This window comes from Mesoplodon bidens (assembly GCF_964165515.1).
Source record: "Mesoplodon bidens genome assembly, chromosome: 4".
Taxonomy (NCBI): Eukaryota; Metazoa; Chordata; class Mammalia; order Artiodactyla; family Ziphiidae; genus Mesoplodon; species Mesoplodon bidens.
Genome location: NC_138160.1, coordinates 32,478,161 through 32,500,719, shown reverse-complemented (window position 1 = coordinate 32,500,719; position 22,559 = coordinate 32,478,161). Strand labels below are relative to the sequence as shown.

The 22,559-nt window shown below is 42.3% G+C and overlaps 1 protein-coding gene across 1 annotated transcript in view; it reads right to left on the bottom strand.

Annotated features, from left to right (window-relative positions):
* The window catches only part of EGFLAM (EGF like, fibronectin type III and laminin G domains), a 172,955-nt gene that overhangs the window by 112,330 nt on the left and 38,066 nt on the right, over positions 1–22,559 (bottom strand). The window contains exons 2-4 of the mRNA XM_081230395.1: positions 9,991–10,100; positions 8,733–8,816; positions 5,449–5,475 (exon numbers count right to left, since the gene is read on the bottom strand). Of these exons, the coding sequence (XP_081086521.1) occupies positions 5,449–5,475; positions 8,733–8,816; positions 9,991–10,100 (221 nt within the window). The remainder of the gene's footprint in view (positions 1–5,448; positions 5,476–8,732; positions 8,817–9,990; positions 10,101–22,559) is intronic.

Below are 22,559 nucleotides of genomic sequence, written 5' to 3'. Positions count from 1 at the left end.
CAGTCATGCTTAAGAACTTGGCAGGGCTCACATTTATGCCATTCAATTCCTTGCCTCTGGGCCTTTGAACTGGCTGCTCCTTCTCCATGGAATGTCCTCCCTGCTCCTGCCTGCCTCACCCCCTGCTCATCCTTCATGACTCAGTTCAGCTAAGACATTACCTCATTTCTCTGACCCCCTAGCCCCCAGTCTGGTTAGGCATCCCTCCTCTATGCTTCCCTGGTGTCCTTGGTGTACCTCAATCATAGCAACACTCGCCTTATACTGTCATTGTCTGTTTACTGGTCACCTTCTCCCCACCCGCTTGAGGGCAGGAAGCAAGTTCTTATTCCTCCGGCATCCCAAAGCTTAGCATTATCCGACATGTAGCAAATGCTCAAACAGTGCTTTTTGATGAATGAATAAATGAACTACTGAGTGAATGAAAAAAATCAAACCAAGATGTAGGATATAAACAGATTACCTCATCAAGAACCAACTTCTCCTACTGACCCCTCCAACTTGATTAACAGCATCTGTATCTCTGCCCCAGACCCCGGTTAGTAACCCCAGAGACAAAGCTGACTGCCTCTTACCCACCTCCCCCCAGCCACCTCCACATGCCTTTCAGACCTGTTCCCTTCTTCCCTTCTTCCCTTGAATCCTTACTTGGGCCATTTCTACAGCCTCCAAGAGAGTGTCCGTCTCCAGTCGTCCCTTCCTTCTCTCTCCCCCTGACTGCATCCTACATATAACTGCACAAGGGGTCTTTGCTGAACATATGGTCCTGCTTTCACATCTCCCTGACCCCCATCCTCACTCCTGCTCTAATTCTCTGCATCTGTGCATCCTAATTCCACCATCTGTCTCCTGGTTTCATTTCAAGTTGGGTGGTTAGGAGGCCGCGGGCCCCAGGTGTATACAAGACTCCTGTCTCCCTCCTCTACCAACTGCCACTCCCAGGCTTTTTCCCAGGGAAGCGGAATCACACTTTCAAACCAACCCAATGCTCTCACAGCCTTTGCTGTAGAATCCCTTCCTCCTGTGACATCATTACACTGTATGAAGTACAGGGGTAGTGATGTGGTTTCATAGATTATTGTAGATATTAGCTATGCGCCAATACCAAATACAGCTACCATTAGTTACCATTTATTGACTGTTTTCTCTGTTCCAGGAATATATATAGCCTGAGCCTTCCATCAGGCCTATGAGGTAGGTATCACTCTTATTTTCACTTCCAGAGGAGAAAACCGAATCTCTGAAAAGTGAATGATTTGCTCAAGGCTGTATATTTATTAAGTGGCAAAGTGGGGATTTGAATCCTGCTTTGTTTGACTCCAGGGACCAAGTTCTAATTGGATAATCCATGAATGAAAAATATTAAATAATATTTAAATCAAAAGTTCTTATCATAAACACTGAAGACCAGATAATTATTTTATCTATAAACATGGAAAGATATGTATCCGCAATTTAAAAGTGATCACTGAAAACCAAGGGAAACTACACTTGTAGAAGTTCTTAATGTGGATTAAAAAACAACTAATCTTTTTGTTTGAAGACCAGTGCTACCTTTAGCCCAGGTATATTCTGAGAGGGGGAGGGTCACCCTCCCAGAAGCTAACTATTTCCAGTCTTTTCTGGTGTCTTTTCCTGAGCGGACAGGCTGGTAGATTAGCATAAGAGAGCAAGGGTCAAGGGGACTGAGTAGTTGGGGTCGTAAAAAGAGGGGCTGGGTTCAGTGATCTAACTGTCACTTCTTCCTCCAATATCTCTCCTTCCAAATGGAATCCCTCAGAGGAGTGTGACTTGTGATAACCCTTGAATGTTTTAGTAAAATGTTGCACAATTCCACAAGTCTTTCTATTTCTGTCCTTCAATGTCTTATGGCCACTACTTCAGCCTTCATCAAGCTAGATAAGATGCTAAATATACCCTTTTCAAAGTAGAAAAAGTATTTTTTTTTTACCTTGTGGAAGTTTGAAAATGAGTCAAAATATGTATCTCTCTTGGACCTAATTCTGCACAAGATGGTGAGAAACAAAGTCAGAGAAATTGCTTTCTTGGAGTAAAAGCCAGAGTGATTCCACAGTCTCCTCTGGCCCCTTCCATACTTTTTGGGGGGGGCGGGGAGCAAAGTTGGGTGCATTGCTGCAAAATAACCCTACTTTGTGTCCCTTTCTGAAATGCAAAACCCCTTCCAAAGGTTGCCTCCTTTGTCTTTTAACACCACCAGTGGCTGTCATGTGATCAGAAAATTTATATTTGTAGAAGATAAAAGCAAGCCTAGTTGGTTAGTTCACTGAGCCCAGGAAGAAAGCTCCAACAACTTTACAACCAAGTGAGCTATTCCCCAGGACACTTGCCTCCCTCACAGACTACCAGAAGCAACAAACTTTTATCTTATGATTGTATAACCATAATATAATCGTAACTTATACTCCATTTTGGAATTTATAAAATCCTTGTGTATCAGTGCCACATTTAATTCTCACAACAGCTCTGAGATGTCAGTCTTATCCTCCTCATTTTATAGATGACGAAACTGGATCCAGAAAGTTTATATAACTACACTCTGGGTGGGGCAAAAATGGGTCTGGTTTCACTGATAAAATGCACGACTTAATACGCTTCCGACTGCCTGACTCAGAAAGGAGTACATCTAATCCTCAGGCTAGCACCTTGTTTTTCAGATGTCCAACTGCCTTTTCCATGTCTACTGCACCAGATCTATTCCCTCCATTCACAGTCTGTGATAGGAATGACTCTCTGCCCCTAGTATCCATTCTCTCCTTTCTTGTAATAGAACCCCTGTACATTTCGTTGGACCACAGCCACTCAAAGACTACATTTCCCAGCCTCCCTTGCATCTAGATGTGCCCATGTGACTAAATTCTGTCCAATAGGATGTGAGCAAAAACGCTGAGGGCAATTTCTGAATTATTCCTTCAATAGTGATATGTTCCCTTTCCCCTTTTCCTCATCTTTTGGCTAGAATGTGGATGAGGCAGTAAGCTATTTTGGATGATGGGGAAGCAGGCCAGAGGGGTTGGCAAAGCAATGAGATGGAAGAAACCTGGCACAAGGAAGCCACCAGAAAAGCCCTAAACTGGTTATATCCAGACCATTACATGACAGAACAAGAATGCACATCTTGTTAAGATCACTGTTATTTGGGATTTGGGGACTGCTAAACTTTCATTCTAATTCATGCTAGACTCAGTGTTCAAAAACAACCTGGATAGCTATGTAAGAGGAGCCCCTGAAAAGATGGGACAATTCTTAACTGAATCTCTGTTCACTTTGCAATGATGAAACCGTGTTGAATGGCTCTGAACTTAAATCTCTGACCTTGAATCAAACTTCACCTTTACCCGCTTCCATGATGCACTTTTCTCCTACTGCTGGAAACCCAGGTGGTTTGTTTCCAGAAATGAAGCTGTATGTTGTCTTGTTCACTAGTCTGGACAAGAAGCCCCTACACCGGGAGGGCATCCAGTGAGCACAGCTAAGAGGAGGCATGAAGTGGGACAGCACTGGACTAGGAGCCAGGAGACCCAGACTCTAGAGCCAAAGAGCTGCGTGGTTTCGGGATGTCACTTAACTTCTCTGGGCCAAAGTTTCAACATGGAAATTCTACAATTGTTCTAAAATAACCTTCACTGGTAGCTAGTAACCTTGGGTTCAACTTCACAGTTGACTCTGTAAGTTAAGTCTGTGCCTCGGCTGCCTTAGTAGAAGTTGGGAATATTTAGCATCATTAGGTGGAAGGCACAGGGAAATAGAAAAGGGTTATCTTCCAAACAGCCTTCTCCCAAAGGTCCAGAGGAAGGCTGCGCAGGCCAGAGTGGAGGGATTTCCATTCCCTGAGTGGTCACAGAAACATAGAGTATTTTCCAGGGTTTTGCAAGAGGGGCAGCATTGGGGCTGGACAAATCTTCCTCGTATGGATCTACCCTGCATATTGCAGGAGAGTCAGTATCCCTGAAGCTAGTTCACTAGAACGCCCACACCTATTTCCATATGCCCACAGGGAACAAAGAATCGCCCAGTTGGCAACCATTACTAATTGGCCTTTTCATTTTATAGTCAAAGAGAGGTTCAAGGGGGTTCAGTGACCTTGCCCACAGTTACCCTTGCTCTAGTGACAGAGCTGGGACTAGATGCAAGTCTCATGATTCCTGTCTGCTTTATCCCTTAACCCTGGATAAGACCCAAATAGAATCACTATTCTGGGTCAGCCAGACCAGTGGACTCCAAAGCAGGGCAGTGGTGCATCCCCCTGAGAGAGCAAGACAATCTACTGAGATGTTGGAAGAAAACATAAGAACTTTCTACTTCTATTTTATCTCCTCCTTTAAAATGTTGTGGGATCTTATAATGTACACAATATATATGTAGAGTAGCAGATGTATAATTTACAAATACATACATATACATATATTGGTATATGTTCAAATATTTTTTAACTGATGGTATGCATGAACAAAAGTGTTGAAGACCACTAGTTTAAGCATCCATTTCTATTTCTAACTCTAAAAACATCACCAAATTGTCCTGATTTGTTTTACTATTTATTTTTCCGGGATGAAACTTGCTGGTTGTTCTTCTAAGAAAAGGTTAAGTGTCAAATGCTAATCAAATCAGAAGCCTTTATATAGGCAGACTATCAAAGAGTGCATCAGGATTCCACATAATCCACCAGGCTATTTTGGTCATTTCTTCAGTTGAATCGAACCAATCCTCTGTTCTGCATTCTTCCAGGAAGTCAGTCGACCAGGTTTAGGTGACCCGGTTTTGTCTCATTGAGAAGGTCTAGGATTGTTAGAGGCAGTGAGGAAAGAAGAAGTAAAAGGGGGTGAAGGAGCTCCCCTCACACTGGGGCTCACTAGAAAAGGGGGTGAAGGAGCTCCCCTCACAGTGGGGCTCGCTAGTTGAAATATCTTCTCTCCTTTTCAATCTTTTTCACCTTGTCTTGGAACAGAACTTAAATTACTTCAACCTTTAAAAACGTTACTCTTAACCTTACTCTACCATGTGAGATAAAACAGTTTCTCTCTAGGGGCTTCCCTGGTGGCGCAGTGGTTGAGAGTCCTCCTGCCAATGCAGGGGACGCGGGTTCGTGCCCCGGTCCGGGAAGGTCCCACGTGCCGCGGAGTGGCTGGGCCCGTGAGCCATGGCCGCTGAGCCTGTGCGTCCGGAGCCTGGTGCTCCACAACGGGAGAGGCCACAACAGTGAGAGGCCCGCATAGCGCAAAAAAAAAAAAAAAAAAAAAAAAAAAGTTTCTCTCTAAATGATTCAAAATTCACCCGGTATGCTCCGCGACTGCTGCTTCCACTAGAACCAAGCACTCTCCGTGGGCCTTCATCAGCGAGGGAGATGCAGAAAAATCAACATTTTGATGAAAAGAGACCCCCTGAATCCAGGGTTGGGGCAAGGGTTTAACTTTTCGAAAGCATACTTACAAAAATCATCTGATGATCCAATCGTCCCTGGAGAGGAGAAAAAACAGAATATGAAAAGGAAAGGAAAGCTTGCAGGAACTAAAATGAACACGTAGAGTAGCTGCCCCTCCACCACGTACTGCCAACGGCAGCAAACACACACCTTGGCAATGTGGTTTCTCTTGAACCCTCACTCAGTTCTTATTCTGTGCTGCATGTGGTGCTGAGGGTTCTACGACCATGACCTTGTTTAATGCCCACAACATTAAAAGCTGCTGTTCTTGGGCAGCTTTTGGTCTTATTGGGAAAACCACATTTACACTGATAAAACAATTCGAGAGCAACATGAGACCAGATGTCATTTACATGCAACTTACTAGACAGATTGAGGTCTGTAGGATGCTACAGGATGATGTGATGGAGTACAGAGGTTCCCAGACTTTCTCTGTTCGTGGCACCTTTAGTATCGCAGTATTTTTTTTTTTTTTTTGCGGTACGCAGGCCTCTCACTGTTGTGGCCCCTCCCGTTGCGGAGCACAGGCTCCGGATGCGCAGGCTCAGCGGCCATGGCTCATGGGCCCAGCCGCTCCGCGGCATGTGGGATCTTCCCGGACCGGGGCACAAACCCGTGTCCCCTGCATCGGCAGGCGGACTCCCAACCACTGCGCCACCAGGGAAGCCCCCACAGTATTATTTTTAAAGCACCTCTAATCCAGAAAAAAATCCTTAACAGTTCCATTTATTCAATAGTTATACCCAAAAGATTTGGTAGTAGTAGTTTACACAGATGTTGCTGTTTCCCGTGCAAAGTTCAAATATTCCACAAGACCCCTGTGAGTTTGCTGCAGAGCCCTGAAGCACACAGGCTGGGAACCACAGATACGCTACCCGTGATATAGCTCCTATTCCAGTTCCTGTTTTGTTGATGAGGAAACTGAGACCCCGTAAGGTTACCCAGCTGGTTTGTCGTCATACAGGAATCTGAATGCAAGTCATCTAAATCCAGAGCCCCCTCTGCTGTACCAGACCGCTCCCCTCCCCCTTCCTGACTTGCTGCCTTTATGTCTAGTCATCATTTCCTCTCTCCATTCTCTGTATTCTGCACCTCCCCTGCCCCTCTGCCCAAACACACAAGCCCACGAGCATGTACCACACATATGTGTTCATTCCCTCGGTTCAAACCATTCCTTTCGACTTGAGTGCCCCTCTCTCTCCTCTGCCTTTCCAGAAACTGCCCCTGCTTCAATTCTCAGCCCCCACTTTTACCTCTTGACCACTTGTTCCTACACTAATCTCTCCGTCTTCAAAACCTCAGTCTGTCTAGTAAGTGGCATGTAAATGACATCTGGTCTCATGTTGCTCTCTAATTGTTTTATCAATGTAAATGTGGTTTTCTCAATGAGACCAAAAGCTGCCCAAGAACAGCGACCGTGTGTTATCTCATGCTGGGTAGAGAGTAGCAACCGTGCAGGTTTGTTGAAATCGGCAAGGTAATCAAATGCTATAATTTGGTAGCATATTCTAACACCTCGGTGTAGTCAATGGAGAGAATATATTTAACATAAAGGCAATGATCATCAGGAATAACAACTAACATCTATATACCTTCTTACTTTTTACTAAAGGCTTTTACATGCACAATTTTATTTGCCACTCACAACAGTATAAGTATTACACCCCTTTCATGGGAGAAAGTTGAGGTTTAGACGGTTTAAGTAGCTTTGGCCAAAGTTACCCAACCTGTAAGTGGAGGAAGGAGGTCTGGAAGCCGAGGGTGCCTGTCTCCCTTCCTGGCCCCTGCTTTCTGTTTGCACTGCAGTGGCCTTCCCAGAAATGCCAGAGTGTCGGGCCCGGCTTCATGTAACGGGGCAGGATCTTGATTTCAGAGGCACCATGCAGGGTCCAGGACCCCTGTCACCAGCACCGTGCCCTCTCTGCACAGGCTGTGCGTGAGCCACACTCACTGCAGAACAGGAGGCTGGGCAGCTGGGAACACCGCTAGGGATGATGTCAGTCCCACAGTGGGGTCCAGGGGCTCGTTGAAAGTTCCAGTGCTGTCAAGGGGAGATGGCACCTCAACCCGTGGTGGCCTAGGTGCAGCCAACCCGATCTCCCAACCTCAGGATAGACTAAACCACAGAGGCTGGGGCTGAGGGCTCCTGAGGCAAATGAGGGGTACTTAAGCAAAAGTCAGAATAAAAGCAGCACGCAAAATACAAATAAGCCGAACACGTGCATCTCTTCTTTTTTGAGTCATGAGAGCTTTGGTAAAAATAGCCAGAGCAGGACCCAGAATTCAGTCTGCCCTAGGTTTACCGTCAACGGTTACTTGCTGATGTATGGTTTGAAGAACGTTACTTCACCTCTCTGAGTCTCAGCATCCTTGTCAGGAAAATGCGGTCACAGGATAGTTGTAAAGATGAAATGGAAGAACAAATGTAAAAGCATGAGGGAGAGTGCCTGGCAGGTAACAGACTCTCAGTAAGTGACAGCCACTCATTCACGGATGACAAATAAGTTTCTAGGTGCTGCGCCCTGCAGGCATTTACTAAATAGGAGTTACAAACACCACCTCTTCCTCCAGCATTATAGCTACGGTATTCTGGGCACTGATGCTAACTCCTTGTAGAGCAATTAGAAAGGCTCTAGCCTGTAGAATAATTGTAGTAGAATGGGGAAGGAGGCAGCGAGTGAAAGAAAAGAAAACAGAACGTGCCTAAGGCAGAGAAATTCACCCCAAGAGACCTTGACAGGAAACAGAAAAGAAATAGATGAAGAGCCAGCAACTGGTTAGTGGAAGGACAGGATGCCGGCTGGGGAAGAAAAATAAACAACTTGCACCGTTTGAATATACATTTCCAATTACATCATTTTCTTCTGCATTGTGTCTGCAGGGAGTTGAGAAGATACAAATGTGTCATATTTATTTATAAAGCTTTATTGGGATTTCAAAAAAAAATCAGAATTGAATTTTATGGAGAAAAGAAGGGGAAAAAAACAGCTGTAAGATAGCTGTTTTCTCACAGGATAAATGGGGTGGGCTGCGTCCAGCATGGAAGCTGCCTTTCTGGAAGCTTTCCTCATATGGCTGCCTTTCTGGAGATACACATGCACGTGATGGCTTTATGGCCACGGAAGACGTTCTAAATTCCAAAGGACTATACAAATATTAGTTTTCGTTGTTGTCGCTATTATTATTATTATTATACATTCATATATACACCAAATTAGAAATCCTTCTGAATATCAATGAAATGCCAACCAGGGATGTGCTTTTAGGAGGCTTCCAGGATGGAGCTACTCACCGTGGTCAGGGTATCCAGGCCGAGTGGCACACCGTGGGACCGCTCCTGCAGGGATTTATCTACGCCGACCTCAGAGTAAAAGACCTGGAAAAGATGCAGACATCCGGGTGAGAGCGGGGCCAGCACGTCTCCACCAGACCAAGGGCCCGTGGTTCGAACTGTACTCACAACCACAGCGGGTCCTGAGGCACGCTGCCTCACCTCTCTCACACTAGTCCCTTGTCAGCAAACATCAGACATACCTGGCCAGAGTTGCAAACTCCTAAGCCTGCCGAGACCCAGAGGAAGACACGGAGTAAAGTGGAATGGAGAGGGCTGGACCCGGCTCCTAGTATTTTCCCTGAAACCATGATTCTCTCAGGTAATCTTTCATTTTCCCACTTTTGATTCTACCTGAGTCTAGAAATCCATTTCTCTACTTTAAGAGGACAACAGGACAAGGGTCATGATACATGGCTTCTCTCCCTTGGTGAAGGGGAGACAGGAGGGAATGGTGGGTCTGGGGTCTTATGGGGGGTCTACATCCTGGTGGGCAGCTCAGCTCCAGCGGGCTTGGCGCCCCATAGGAAGGTGAGCCTGGGGTGGCCAGCTCTCTGGATAGTCCCAGAGATTTCAGCCTTTCAGGTATTTATCTGAAATCTCCTAACTTCCTTTTTTTTGGAATTTTGGAATTTTATTTTATTTATTTTTGTATACAGAAGGTTCTTATTACTTACCCATTTTATACATATTAGTGGATATATGTCAATCCCAATCCTAACTTCTAAAAGTTGACTCATTTTTAGAAAACACTGTTCAAAGAAAACATTTTGGTAAACTGAAAAAGGGTCAGTTTGTAAACTCTCGGAGGTAGGAATGCATTCTCTGTTCCCTTCTCCACTTTGCCTGTCCACCCGGTCACTTTCATTCAGATTTTACATTATTTTGTCCTATTGACAAAATAGGACAGTGACTCATTATTTCCCATGTTTCTGCTTTAGTCTCCAAATTTAACTGTGGGCAATTGGAGATCAGGAAGCATGTCTTCTACTGAGTTTATATTTTCCCATCCCTGAACAGGGCAAGGACTCAGTAGAGCCAACTGAATTTCAAGGCACTTACAAATGACCTTAAAAGGAAACATCTCCTCTGGTTTCACGGAGGGAGAATGAAGCCCCACACGGGAAGGCTGGTATCAGGAGGCCGTATACAGGAGATGGGAAGGAGGAACAGTTACCCCAACACACCCACTACAGAAATCCCCGTGCCAGGTACTCACAGTATACCCCATGATGGGGCTCCCAGGATGCCTTGGCATCTTCCACTGGACGCTGAAAGCTGTACAGTTCAGTGCCTCCAGCATGATATCAAGAGGCGGCCCCACCTTGCCTGCCCCAAAGCAAAAGAGATGGTGTTAAAGCTCCATGCATCCCAGCTTGAGGACACTTAACACGAGATAATAAGAGTGTGTGCTTACAGATGGAGAGCATACTTAAAGATGATTTCACAGGCCAGAAACTCAGACATCTCTCCAGGAGGCCACACCTGTGGCAGCTGACTTCACCAGACCTCTACGGACCCCTCCCAAACCAGCAATGGGAGGGAAATCAGCCCAGCTATCGCCCACAGTCCCTTCTGTAACTCCTAATACCTCAAGGACCAGCAAAGGGAGATTCAGGGCAGCATAGACCAAGGCGCTTGGAATGTATTAAAGCAAGATAGTGAATTTTTTTTGGTTTACTCAGTAACATATATGTTTTATAGATATGTTATATAGATTCTGTTTATATAGCTCGTATATTCTTATTGCTGAATATTTCAAAAATGTGGTTTAGTATAAAATGGGGTTAGGAAATTTCAAACGTTTTACTGTATTCTTACCTTAAATAATTTTATGGTTATCAACAATAAATTTTATGTTTATAGGAACAACATATGCAGATTTCAAAATTTAGAAAACAAAAACAAAAAATTCCATCATTCAGAAATGAGCCCTGCCAACATTTTTATACAGTATACCTCCTTTTGGTTACATGAAATTTTTTGAAATATATATATATATATATATATATATATATATATATATATATATATACACACACACACACACATACAAACATATATATATTTTTATTTATATAATGTATATATAATTTTAATTGTTTATTGTGTTCATTACATATAATATTCATATATATTCATATTATACATATTCAATATATATTCATATATATTCTTATTTGACTTAGTATATATAGTGTATATATATATATTAATATATATATAAACTGATAGTATGTATTTACTAATCAAAATAATTATTTTTATTTTTAATGGCTGTTAGCTCTTCCATATAATGCATGTGCCATAATTTATAGTGTATCTCATTCCACTATTGTTAGACACAATTTATTTCTGATATTTTGCTATTTTAAATAATGCTCCATGAGGGCAGCAACTAGGTATGTCCTGTTCAGAGCACAGAGACTAATAAATGGAAGAGCTCAATAAACGTTCCTTTAGTGAATGAGTGTTCTTCAGTTTGATTTTCCACCTACTAATATATCCTGATGATCTTTCTTTTTAGTGACTGTGTATAATTCTCCAGCATATCAGTTGGGATACTTTGTTTGCAATTCACAGAGATCTAATGTGTCTATTTACTGGGCTACTGCTGGGGCCTTCCACCACCAATATTTTCAATAACAAAATCGAAGGCCTTTCTGGTGGACCAAGTAACAGAGGTTCAGTGTCATCAATTGGCAATAACTGCCATAGACACCTACCACTGCCACCAGTGCTGCCACTCAGGGATTTGATCTTCAACTATTCTCTGGCTCTGCCTTGGTTCAAGATTTAAAGTCCCATCTGATTGGCCAAACTTATGTCATGTGACAAACATGTCATGTGACCAAAGGATCAGAGAGGAAAGATCAGTTTTTTCTGGTTTCCAAACTGGAAACGGACAGGATGAATGGAGTCCCGGAAATAGTTCTTCCACCAAGCCTATCCACTGTACAGGAGTTTCCCAAAGGAGGACAGGATGATAGGAAAAGAGTAGTGGTCAGTGGGATGGCCAAATACTCTGCTATGCAGAGCATGCACGGACATTAACTGTTACTCCAGTAATTGACATTTAGGTTGTTTCCAAAACTTCACTGTTAAAAATAATGCTGAGAAGAACATCTGTGTGTGTGCCTTTTCATGCACAAAATCTGAGCATTTCTAGGATGGATATCTATTAAAAATTATGAGCATATACATCTTAATTTTGAATAGCTACTGACCTGTTGCTCTCCAAAAAGGATTTAATAAATGAATCTTGAAGTACATTCAATTTTTTCATTTGGGTAAATTCTCAAAGCAGAGTTTTTGTGTCTAAGACAGAATTTCTCAACCTCCACTCTACTGACATTTCGGGCTGTATATTTTTTCATGCGGGCTGTCCTGTGCATTGTAGGGTGATGTTGAGATGCATCCCTGGTCTCTGCCCACTAGATGCTAGTAGCACCCACCAACTGTAGCTGTGGAAACCGAAAACATCTCCAGACATTGTCAAATGCCCCATGGCAGGCAAAATTGACTCCGGCTGAAAACTGTTGATCCAGAGAATGAATGTTTTAAAGATTTTTATAAATATAACCAAACTTACGTCTAGAAAATTAACCAATTTAGAAGCTTATGGAGGTGTATGAGAATGCCCAGTATAAGGAACACATGTTCCCCAGATCTGAGTATTACTTTAAAATCGTTGCTACTTTGATAAGAAAGAAGGAGGAATATTTTAGTATCTTCTTTGGCTATTTTTCTTCCTCCCTTCATGTGTTTTGTACATTTTTCAATTGGGTTATTTTTCTTTTTCCCACTGATTTAAAAGAGCTCTTAATATGTTCAAAGATCTGAATCATTTACCTATACTTTTTTTCCTGTGTAGTTTTACATTTGGGTCCAGCTGTATAATTATTTATTACTGGGCAGTTTTATTGCTGAGTTGAGGTCTATGCTATCAAAATCTCAAAGGAAGCTGGGAATGGGGGAAAAGATAGTGGAAATGATTTACAGAACCCTCACAGACCACAGAATAACCAGTAAGCACAATCTCATCCTAGGTCCTAGGAATAGCACTACTCTCTTCATTTTAGGAAAAATTACAACTTATCAAGTTGGGCTACTTGGGTCAGTGAGTGGGAAACCAGTCCTTGTATCCTTTGTGGATCTGTTCAGTACAGAAAACAGAAAACTCTCTAGGTATTTTAAGCAGAAACATGGTTACAAAATTGGTGGAAAGACTAGGGGACTAGAATTCAGGAGTCTCCATTAGCTCTATTTTATAAATATGTAAATAAATAGGTGAGAAAGAGAGAGAGATAATAAGTAGATAGATGATGACTAGCTAATTCGCTATTGCAGTGATTCAAAACCAAGAAACCCCAGCCTTCACACTTGATCCTGTCATTCTTACCATTTCAATTGCCTCCAGACACACACAAAAATGGTGGTGAACCTTGGAATGATGAGTTGCTATGTTTTGATGGCCTTGCTTGTCAGGAGAAACAGCAGCCAGAAAGTGGCCTTCCTCCCATTCCTGCCTTCTGTAAGTCCTAAGAGTGCATCTAATTGGTGGGACCTAATTTACATCCAGAATATTGACTGCAAGGCAGTCTGGGAAATGCTTTTATTTCTCCAGCCTTTGCATTACAGTAATGACACCTAGAAGGAGGGTAAAATGGATGTTGTTGAACAACCAATCCACAGCATCCATGACATGCTGGTACCATGAAAAGCCTGAATTCTAATATACTATCCCCTTTATGTTCATATTCTCTAAGAAAGTATTCAAATCAAGCCCTGCTGGAACACAGCTAGATATGACTTTTATTTTTATCAGCATATTCTTTCATTTATTCAATCTTTCACACACCTAACATATATTTATCGAGCTCCTATATGTATCAGGCACTGGCTTAGTCGGTGAGGCTACCTTAATAATGAAGAGACACAGGGGACCACCAACAAGTTAGCAGGACATTACAGTTGGGTGTGAGGAACATAAAGGGAAGGATGGAGCAGTTTGGTGGCACATAGCAAGGACACACCTGACTCCACCTGGCAGACTAATAAGAATGCGACAAAGTGGGGATGGAGAAGTGTCCCAAGCAGAGGGAGCAGTATACACTCCTCCTCAAAGAGTCGGGGGAAGCACCACATAACAGAGCGCCATGGTTGAGTAGATGTGGGTGGGGTGATGAATGAGAGTCATGAAAGCTCCAAGGATTCTGGCTTGGGCAATGCAGGGGAGGGGTGCGTGTCATCTACTCATCTAGGATCACAAAGGCAGCTTTGACTGCTGCTGATGTAGGAGGTGTGGTCATCGGCAGCTGGTGACTGAGAGGTAGCCAGGTCAGACATTTGGGCGAAACACCAAAACTATCTCAGATGAATCAAATGGTTAAAGATGGGAAATCAAATTATGGAAAAGAATTGAATTTTAAAATCAGATACTTTTTTTTGAAGATAAACCTTTCTAAGCTTAAAAGTGCTAAAGAAAATAAATCAAAAGTGATGGATCCATGTCATAAAACTTCATTATGCTCTTCAAAGATTACAAAAGAAAAAATAAAAACAACAGATCAAAATTGCAGCAAAATGCAGGCTAAGGGATCCCTTTATTACAAAACTCATACATACTGAGAAAAAACATACTCAGGCTCTAATAAATAAAATATGAAAAGACAACTCCCATAAGAGAAAATATAGCTGATAAATACACATGGCAAAATATTCAAATTTGCTAGTTATCAAATAAATACAACTTCTTAAAATTGAGATGTCATTTTCACCTATTAAATTAGCCAAAAATGTTTAAGTGATAGTAACTAATGCTGACAAGAGTACATAAATGTGCTAGTCTCAAAAAATTACTTATGGCAGAGTAAATGAGCGCAGGCATTTTGGAAGACAATTTGGCAAAATGCAGCAATATCCAGAGCCACAAGTATGTTCCTTCCCTTGGACTCTCTGAGGTGGGATTACAGTCTGTCATGAGGAAAGAATCTTAAAAGAAGAGAAGGCTGCTCGCATGAAGATGATCTTCAGAGGATCACTTGTGTTATGGAAAGACCATAAACAATCTAAATATTTAGAAACAGGGCAAAAGTCAAGCCAATAATAGTACATTACCAAGATGGACTGTTATACAAACATCAAAAATGAAATTTGACTAAACACGTTATGGTTTCTTAGGATCTGGAACAGGGAAAGGACATAGTGGGAAAATGAGTGAAATCCAAATAGTCAGTAGTTTATTTGATAATATTGTACTATTACTAGTTAGTACTAGCACTAGTTAATTTTTTAGATTCGACAAATGTACCACAGTTATATAATATGTTAACATGAGGAGAAACTGGGTAAAAGACAGGAATTCTATTATTTTTGCAACTCTCTATAAATCTAAATAAATTTCAAAATTAAAAGCTTGTTTTAAGAATCAGGCTTGTATCACTCTGTAGCAACAATTAGGATGTAGTGTTAAATAAAAAGTATACCTAATTACCGTCAATATTGTTATTAGAGTCATACGAAATACTCATTTGTAAAATAACTAGAAGCCAAGAGTAAAAGGCTAATTGTTACATTAAAGTAGTTGAGATTAAGGATGATTTTTTTTCCTGTTTTCTTCTATTTAGTAAGCTTTACAGAATGTTATTATATTGTTTTTCATAATTTGAAAAAATTACCTGGAAAAGTATCTTTATATTCAAAGACCAAATGTTGCATGGGCGCCAGTATGACCAGGCTCCTTCAGAACGAAAGGAAATCTACAAAATAACGCTTCATGAAGCGTTTGTACTAGTTTATACCAGTCCGTTTAGGGGAGGCTGCATTGTCTCATGTTTGTTGTCTGTCTCTCAATCTAACAGTAAGATTAAAAATAGTTTGTAATTAATGAAGCAGATTTACTAGCTCTTAACCAAAGGTAATGTACCTGCATAAAATAATATGCCCGTATCACAAGTTAACTATCACAGTAAAATGAAGGTGTCCAGGAAAGAGGCTATTGCTGCCGAAAACAATGCCACACAGATTTGTCAGTCAACAGTGACTGAAGCACTAATGGGGGGACCTGATATTACAAAGGACACAGAACAGGCACTCTCTTGCTCTGCCCTACTTTGGTGGCTGGCCATAACCTAGAACAGTATTTCCCCCAATTTTTTGCTCCCTATGCCCTCAATTCTCAGACAGTTCTGATTCTAAATTACATCTCACAATTATGTCCCTTTGGATGTAACTGTGTCCAAGGGGGCATCAACACGGGGCCTCACAGGACATGAAGGCCTAGAGGCTGGCCCAGCCAGATCTCATGATGTGTAGGGGAGGAGAGATGGGGTCATGACCATGGTCTTGGCCTCACAGCTTCATGAAGATTCTAAACTAGAGCAGGTCAGGAAGCCAGTGCCCTGAGCATGCTGCCTTTACAGTATATTCATTCAGGTATCCTTGAATACTGATTGGAAGATTTTCTTTTCCCTTTCTAAAAATAATTAACATGTAATGATATTATTATTATTATTTGAATTTTCAAATCTTTTTTAAAAAGAAACAAAATAGGACAAAACTTTTGCAAACAATATATTTGATAAGAGGTTAATATCCAAAGTATATAAGGAACTCATACAACTCAATAGCAAAAAACCAAATAATATGATTAAAAAATGGACAAAGGGGCTTCCCTGGTGGTGCAGTGGTTGGGAGTCCGCCTGCCGATGTGGGGGACGCGGGTTCGTGCCCCGATCCGGAGGATCCCACGTGCCACGGAGCGGCTGGGCCCATGGGCCATGGCTGCTGGGCCTGCACATCCGGAGCCTGTGCTCCGCAACGGGAGAGGCCACAGCATTGAGAGGCCCATGTACCACAAAAAAAAAGAAAAAAAAAAAAAAAAAAAGAAAAGGACAAAGAACATGAATAGACATGTTTCCAAAGAAGATGTACAAATAAATAGCCAACGGATATATGAAAAGGTGCTCAACATCACAAATCAGGGAAACACAAATCAAAAGCACAAGGAAATATCACCTCACACCTGCGAGAATGGCTACTATCAAAAAGACAAGAAATAACAAGGATTGACAAGGATGTGGAGAAAAGGGAAACTTTGTGCACTTTTGGTGGGAATGTTAATTGGTACAGCCACTATGGAGAACAGTCTGGAGGTTACTCAAGTAATTAAAAATAGAACTACTATGTGATCCAGCTATCCCACTTCTGGGCAGTTATCTTTATCTGAAGGAAATGAAAACAGGATCTCAAAGAGATATCTGTACTCCCATGTTCATTGCAGCACTATTAACAATAGCCAAGATGTGGAAACAACTAAGTGTCCATTGATGGAAGAATAAAGAATATGTGGTAGATATAGATATAGATATATATGCACATACATACAATTGAATATTATTCAACCATAAAAAAGGAAATCCTGCCATTTGTGATGACGTGGGTGAAACTTAAGTGCATTGTACTAAGTGAAATAAGTCAGACAGAGAAAATCAAATACCATATTATATCACTTATATGTGAAATACAAAAAAAGCCAAACATAATAAAAACAGAGAGTAGATTGGTGGTTGCCAGAGGTGGAAGAAGGTGAAAAGGTACGGGGGGTGCAGGGAGAGTGGGTGAAGGTGGTCAAAGCATACAAAGTTTCAGTTATAAATTGAATAAGTAAGTTCTGGAGATCTAAGGTACAGCAAGATGACTATAGTTAATAGTACTTGGAAGTTGCTAAGACAGTAAATTTTAAATGTTCTCACCACACACACACACAAATGCTAACTATGTGAGTGTTGGATATGTCAATTAACCTTACTGTGGTAATCATTTCTCTCTCTACGTATCAAATCACCACATTGTACACCTTAAACTTACACAATGTTATATGTCAATTATATCTCAATAAAGCTGGAAATAAATAAATAAATAAATAAATAAATAAATAAATAAATAAATAAATAAATAAATGTATGTATGTTGGGGGACAGGATAAAATATAGCTGAAACACCATTCTCCATTCCTCTCTTCCAGAGGTAACAACCATTTGGTGTTACATGTCCTATCCCCATGTGAGTTTGTGTACTCTGATTTTATCTGCACATTTCTTATTTAATATTTTTACTGGAAATAACTTAATTGTCCACTGGTAAAGGAAGGGAAAAACTGGTTTATTCATACAATGTATCAGTACCTTTTCTACTTGAACATTTATTCCTTTAAAGAGAAAAAGAGATCTGAGAAAAAAGAGAGAGAGAATGAGAGAGAGAGAGAAGAAAACTTTTGTGTATTTTAAAGCACTATTCCAAGTATTAGCCAGCTTCTGATCTTCCCCTCACTGCTGGCTTAGCAACCACCATTCTTTGGTTTCTAAATACATTGCCACTTGTCCATGGGCATTTCAGTTTCCAAAATTTCATCACTGCCATCTGCTGATCCTTTTGTCCTGCTGGTTAATGCTCTTTGCCCCAGCTGACAAGCATTTTAGTGGGGTTTTTTAGGGACCAGTAGTAAATATGTTTGTTCAACCTACAACGTGTCACCAGAAATCAACTGATCCTCATAAGAGTATGGGATAGAGGAAGGAGACATTATTCCCACTTTACAGATGAAGAAACTGAGGTCTAGAGTCTACTGATGTAAGATCTTATCAACGGGGCAGGAGATAGAGACAGTGAGTAGTAACAGAGAAGAGATGATCTTCTTCTCTCAACCCCTTAAAGTTTGTGTTCTTGGTGATTCTGTCGAACACCCTCCTCTCAGCTCCACTACACTCTCTTCCTGGGTGCTCTCATCCCTGCCAGTCATTACCACATATATGCTGGTGGGCTCCCCCACCATTCCATTTCCCCAGCCCAGCCCTCTCTTCCAGAGGGCAGGTCTATGTACCCAACTGCCAAGTGGACCCAGATGTCACACAGGCCTCTCAAATTCAACAGATCAAAAGTGAATTCATCATCTTTCTCTTTAACCTGAGCCCCTCCAGTAATCCCTGTTCTGGTAAGTGGTATCATCATCCACCATGACGTCCAGAAACCTGGAAGTCACCCTCGGCATCAAACTGATCACATGGAAGTCCATTCTCTCCTATTCATGGAGGCCTCAGAAATCCTCCTCAACCCAGTGCCTGGAGCAGCACCACCAACTGTTCAGAGCTGTGCTCACAATGGAACTTATTTGCCATTTGTCAAGACTTCCCCCAAGGTTTCTCTGGCCTTTCCAGATTCTAAGGGATATAGTTTCCCTCCCACAGTTCCCTCAGCCTGCGCCCTCCTCAGAAGAATGTGTGTTAGTAAACTAAATGGAACTTTTTTCAGCAAAGCAGTTGAAGGCCATAGGATCGGTGACTAAATCGTATGAGTAGGAGGGGCGTGTGAAGGGCCGTCTGGTTGGAAGGAAGCATCAGAGGCCTTGTCTTAAGGCATATTTGCATCGTGAGCACAGCATTTTTCTCTTTGTGAGTTTGTCTGGGGTGTCCTTGAACGAAAGGCAGGTGTCCAGCTGGGGGCCATCTGAAGCTGGATTTGTAGGGCAAGCACAATATTTATACAGACCTTGTATGATTATTGGAGTATCTATAGAGCGGGCAAGCTGAAGGCAAGAGTAAACCACCCACTAGGGCCCCTCTGAGCTGGAGATAGATTCCAGACAGGCGGTTGCAGACCTGGAAAGGCCAGAGAAACCAGCTGGGAAGTCTTGAGGCTTGGCCTGGTATTAGCTTTGGAGATAAAGAGACATTGGAGTGTAGTCCCAACCGGAATGAACCAAGCAAACTAGTTCTCTCACTCTCTTCCAGCTAGGGAATGAAAGATTAGGAGTGAAACTAAAGAGACTTTCCTCACATCTCTACAACCTCTGAGTCATCAGGAGAAAGTCCAGTCATTTGACAGGGCAAGTCGAGCCCAAGTTACTCTCTCTAAAAACTCTTAAGGAAGCAAAAAAATGTTGATAATAGTTGTAACACTGAGGTCTTCTGGGATTTTTATCTATTATGATATAAAAATGTATTAGTGCTTCCTCAACATTAAAAAAAATTAAAATGGTAGGCCACTTACATGTGGACTAAACAAGATTTAAGCAGTTAAATACAAAAATAACTCATATTTAAGCAACTATGGTTAGAATGTTGGATTATATATTATGCAATAAAAAACTAGTTTTGAAGAACTGTAGCATTTAAAACTAGTATAATGCATTTATACAATCTATCCTGAAGCTGTGTTCTTATAAGCTAAAAGCCATACTTCTTAAGAGATAAATAAATAAAAAGTGCGTTTCTTTGCCATGAGGGAGCTGTATTCTTGGGCTTTCTTCTTTGGAGGGCTTTCAAAACCATGTTTTTGCATTAGAAACTTCTGAATGATTAAGTCGATTTCTTATGGTAATTTTATTTCATAAAATACTTCAACTTCCTGTGTAAAATTCATCTCCGATTCAATTAGTTTTGTAATCCAATTCATAAAAACACTCCAAAATGCAAACAAAAATGTCATCTGTGACAGAAATACATTGCTCGCTTTTTAGCTATTTGATTTTCATGGAATGAACAGAGTTATATTCACTGATGCAATGGAAAATGCCCAGACTAACTAAAAATAATCAGGAAATTCTGAATAGGAAAAAAACCTTATTTCCATCTTTTTGAAGCTTGCTCCAACTAATATTACTAAAGCAGCACTATGAAAATGTAACCAGAATCTGCCACTAGAGCCACTTTCAAGGTGATGCCTTCAAGGCAGTAGTAAAAATGTGGGTTTAAGACACAGAACAGTATTTGTTCTAGTGACCTAGGGATTCAGGAAATTCTCAGACACTGAGGGGCAGCATGAAATGTCTTCCAGAGCCCTCCCAGCTTCTTTTAGTGGGGGGTTTATGGTTCACCTCACAATCATACTTCCCTCTGAAATCCACCGTTCCAGCATGTAATTCCACAATCCACCACTCCAGAGTACAATTCCAGGGAGCAATGTATCTTTCCAGAATGTAATCCACCCTTGCTCAGTGCCTCGATTTACTCGTCTGCTAACCAATGGGCCGGATTCTATGATTTCTAATGTCCCTCCTACTCTGACATTCACACTTCCCTGAATAGCACATGGGGAAGCATCCACAGAACACTAAAGGTGACAGGGAAGAGAATCACTCAGAGAGGTTCCTGGCACAATTAGACCCAGACAAACGTGGGCCCTGGTTTAGAAGACCCAGTTTGGATCCTCCTTTGGCCACACCATGCCCCTTGGCTGGAGTGTGTGTCCCAGGCCTAGATGAGCCTGGGGCCCCTCCGCTTGTGGACCACTCCCTGAGCACACAAGACCCTGGGTTCCCTGCCCGGATAGTCCTGAGCCTGCGTCCTGGTCCTCAGTGGCCTCTTCCCTGTGTCTGTCCTTCTGAGGGGGACCTGTGCTGCCGGTGTGTGCACCCTCAGTGATGGGGTGGCCAGTGGGTCGCTGTTTGCTAGGACGGCCAGTGGATGGAGCTGGGCTGTTGGTTGCGGTGTCCACGTGTGTGCACAGGCGCAGCCTCCAGGGAGAGGCCGAGCAAGCAGAGCAGCAGACCGGGCCTCAGGGACCAGTCCTGTCCACACTGGCTCTTTCAAAGTGGAAATTCAGGGAGGCTGAGAAATCTAAATTTGAACCTGGTCTTCCAGGTCATTATGAAAGTATATTTGTCAAGTCAGAAGGAGAGAAAATCTTGCATCTAACTGTTTATTTTGTGAATGAACTGTAAGTTTTGACAGTTGGTATGTAGGTGTCCATTTGAACTCTTGTTCTGGATGCACTAGCATTAGGGGCAGGCCCAGCTCGAGCATCACGCAGCTTCATAAACTGGGCTCAGCTGGGTTGTGAGGGGATCTTGCCGAGGAGTCCTTCCGGCCCATCTGTGGACTTCCAGCAAAGGGAAATCTAGCTGAGAGCCTCTAACAGCAGTTCCTGGTAACAGTTAGCAAGCCAAACAAAGCACACATGCCAGAAATGGAGAAGGATGCTGGAGACAGTGGTAGCACCAGAGAGCTGGCCACCTACTAGAGTAACAATTGGTAACAACTTCGAGGCCCCGCGCTCCCCTAACTCCAGGTGTGTTAGAGGGGGTTAAGGCCAAAACCAGCTTCTGAGTGCCTACTGTGGGCGACCACACCTTGTGACACTTTGCTTTCACTGGTGCAGGCTCACTCTGACCACATCATCCGAAAAAGCAAGCAGGAAGGCTGAGTCTCCACTCGCCAGCCTCCTGTTGCCACACACACGTGCACACGCATGCACACACAGGCATACACATACACACATGCGCATCCTCCCCACCACAAGCAGAAATCATTTAAATCATTTTACAATGATTCATTATTAACAATGATTAAATGCTAAGATCATTTAACACGGGAGAGGGACAAAGAGACTTAGACTGTGAAACTTGACAAAAGCATCTGGACAAGAGTATAGAGCAGAAGATTTTAAGCTAGAAGGGAGTTCCAAATTCATCTCATCCAGAGGTTCTCTGACGTCTGGGAGCATCCGAATCACGTGACAGTCTGGCGTAACAGATTGCTGGCCCCACCTGGAATATCTGATTAAGGAGGTAAGGGATGGGGCCCAAGAATATGCATTTCTAACATGCTCCCAGGGGATACTGGTGCTGCTAGTTGCTAAACCCCAGGGTGAGAATCACTGGTTTGGCCTACCCTCTGATTTTAATGATGGGGAAATTCAAACTCAGAGCAGCTAAGCACCGTGTGAGATCTCAGCAGCTAGTGAAAAACTGACACTAAAGCCTTGATTTGTTCAGTCCCTAGCCAGCAG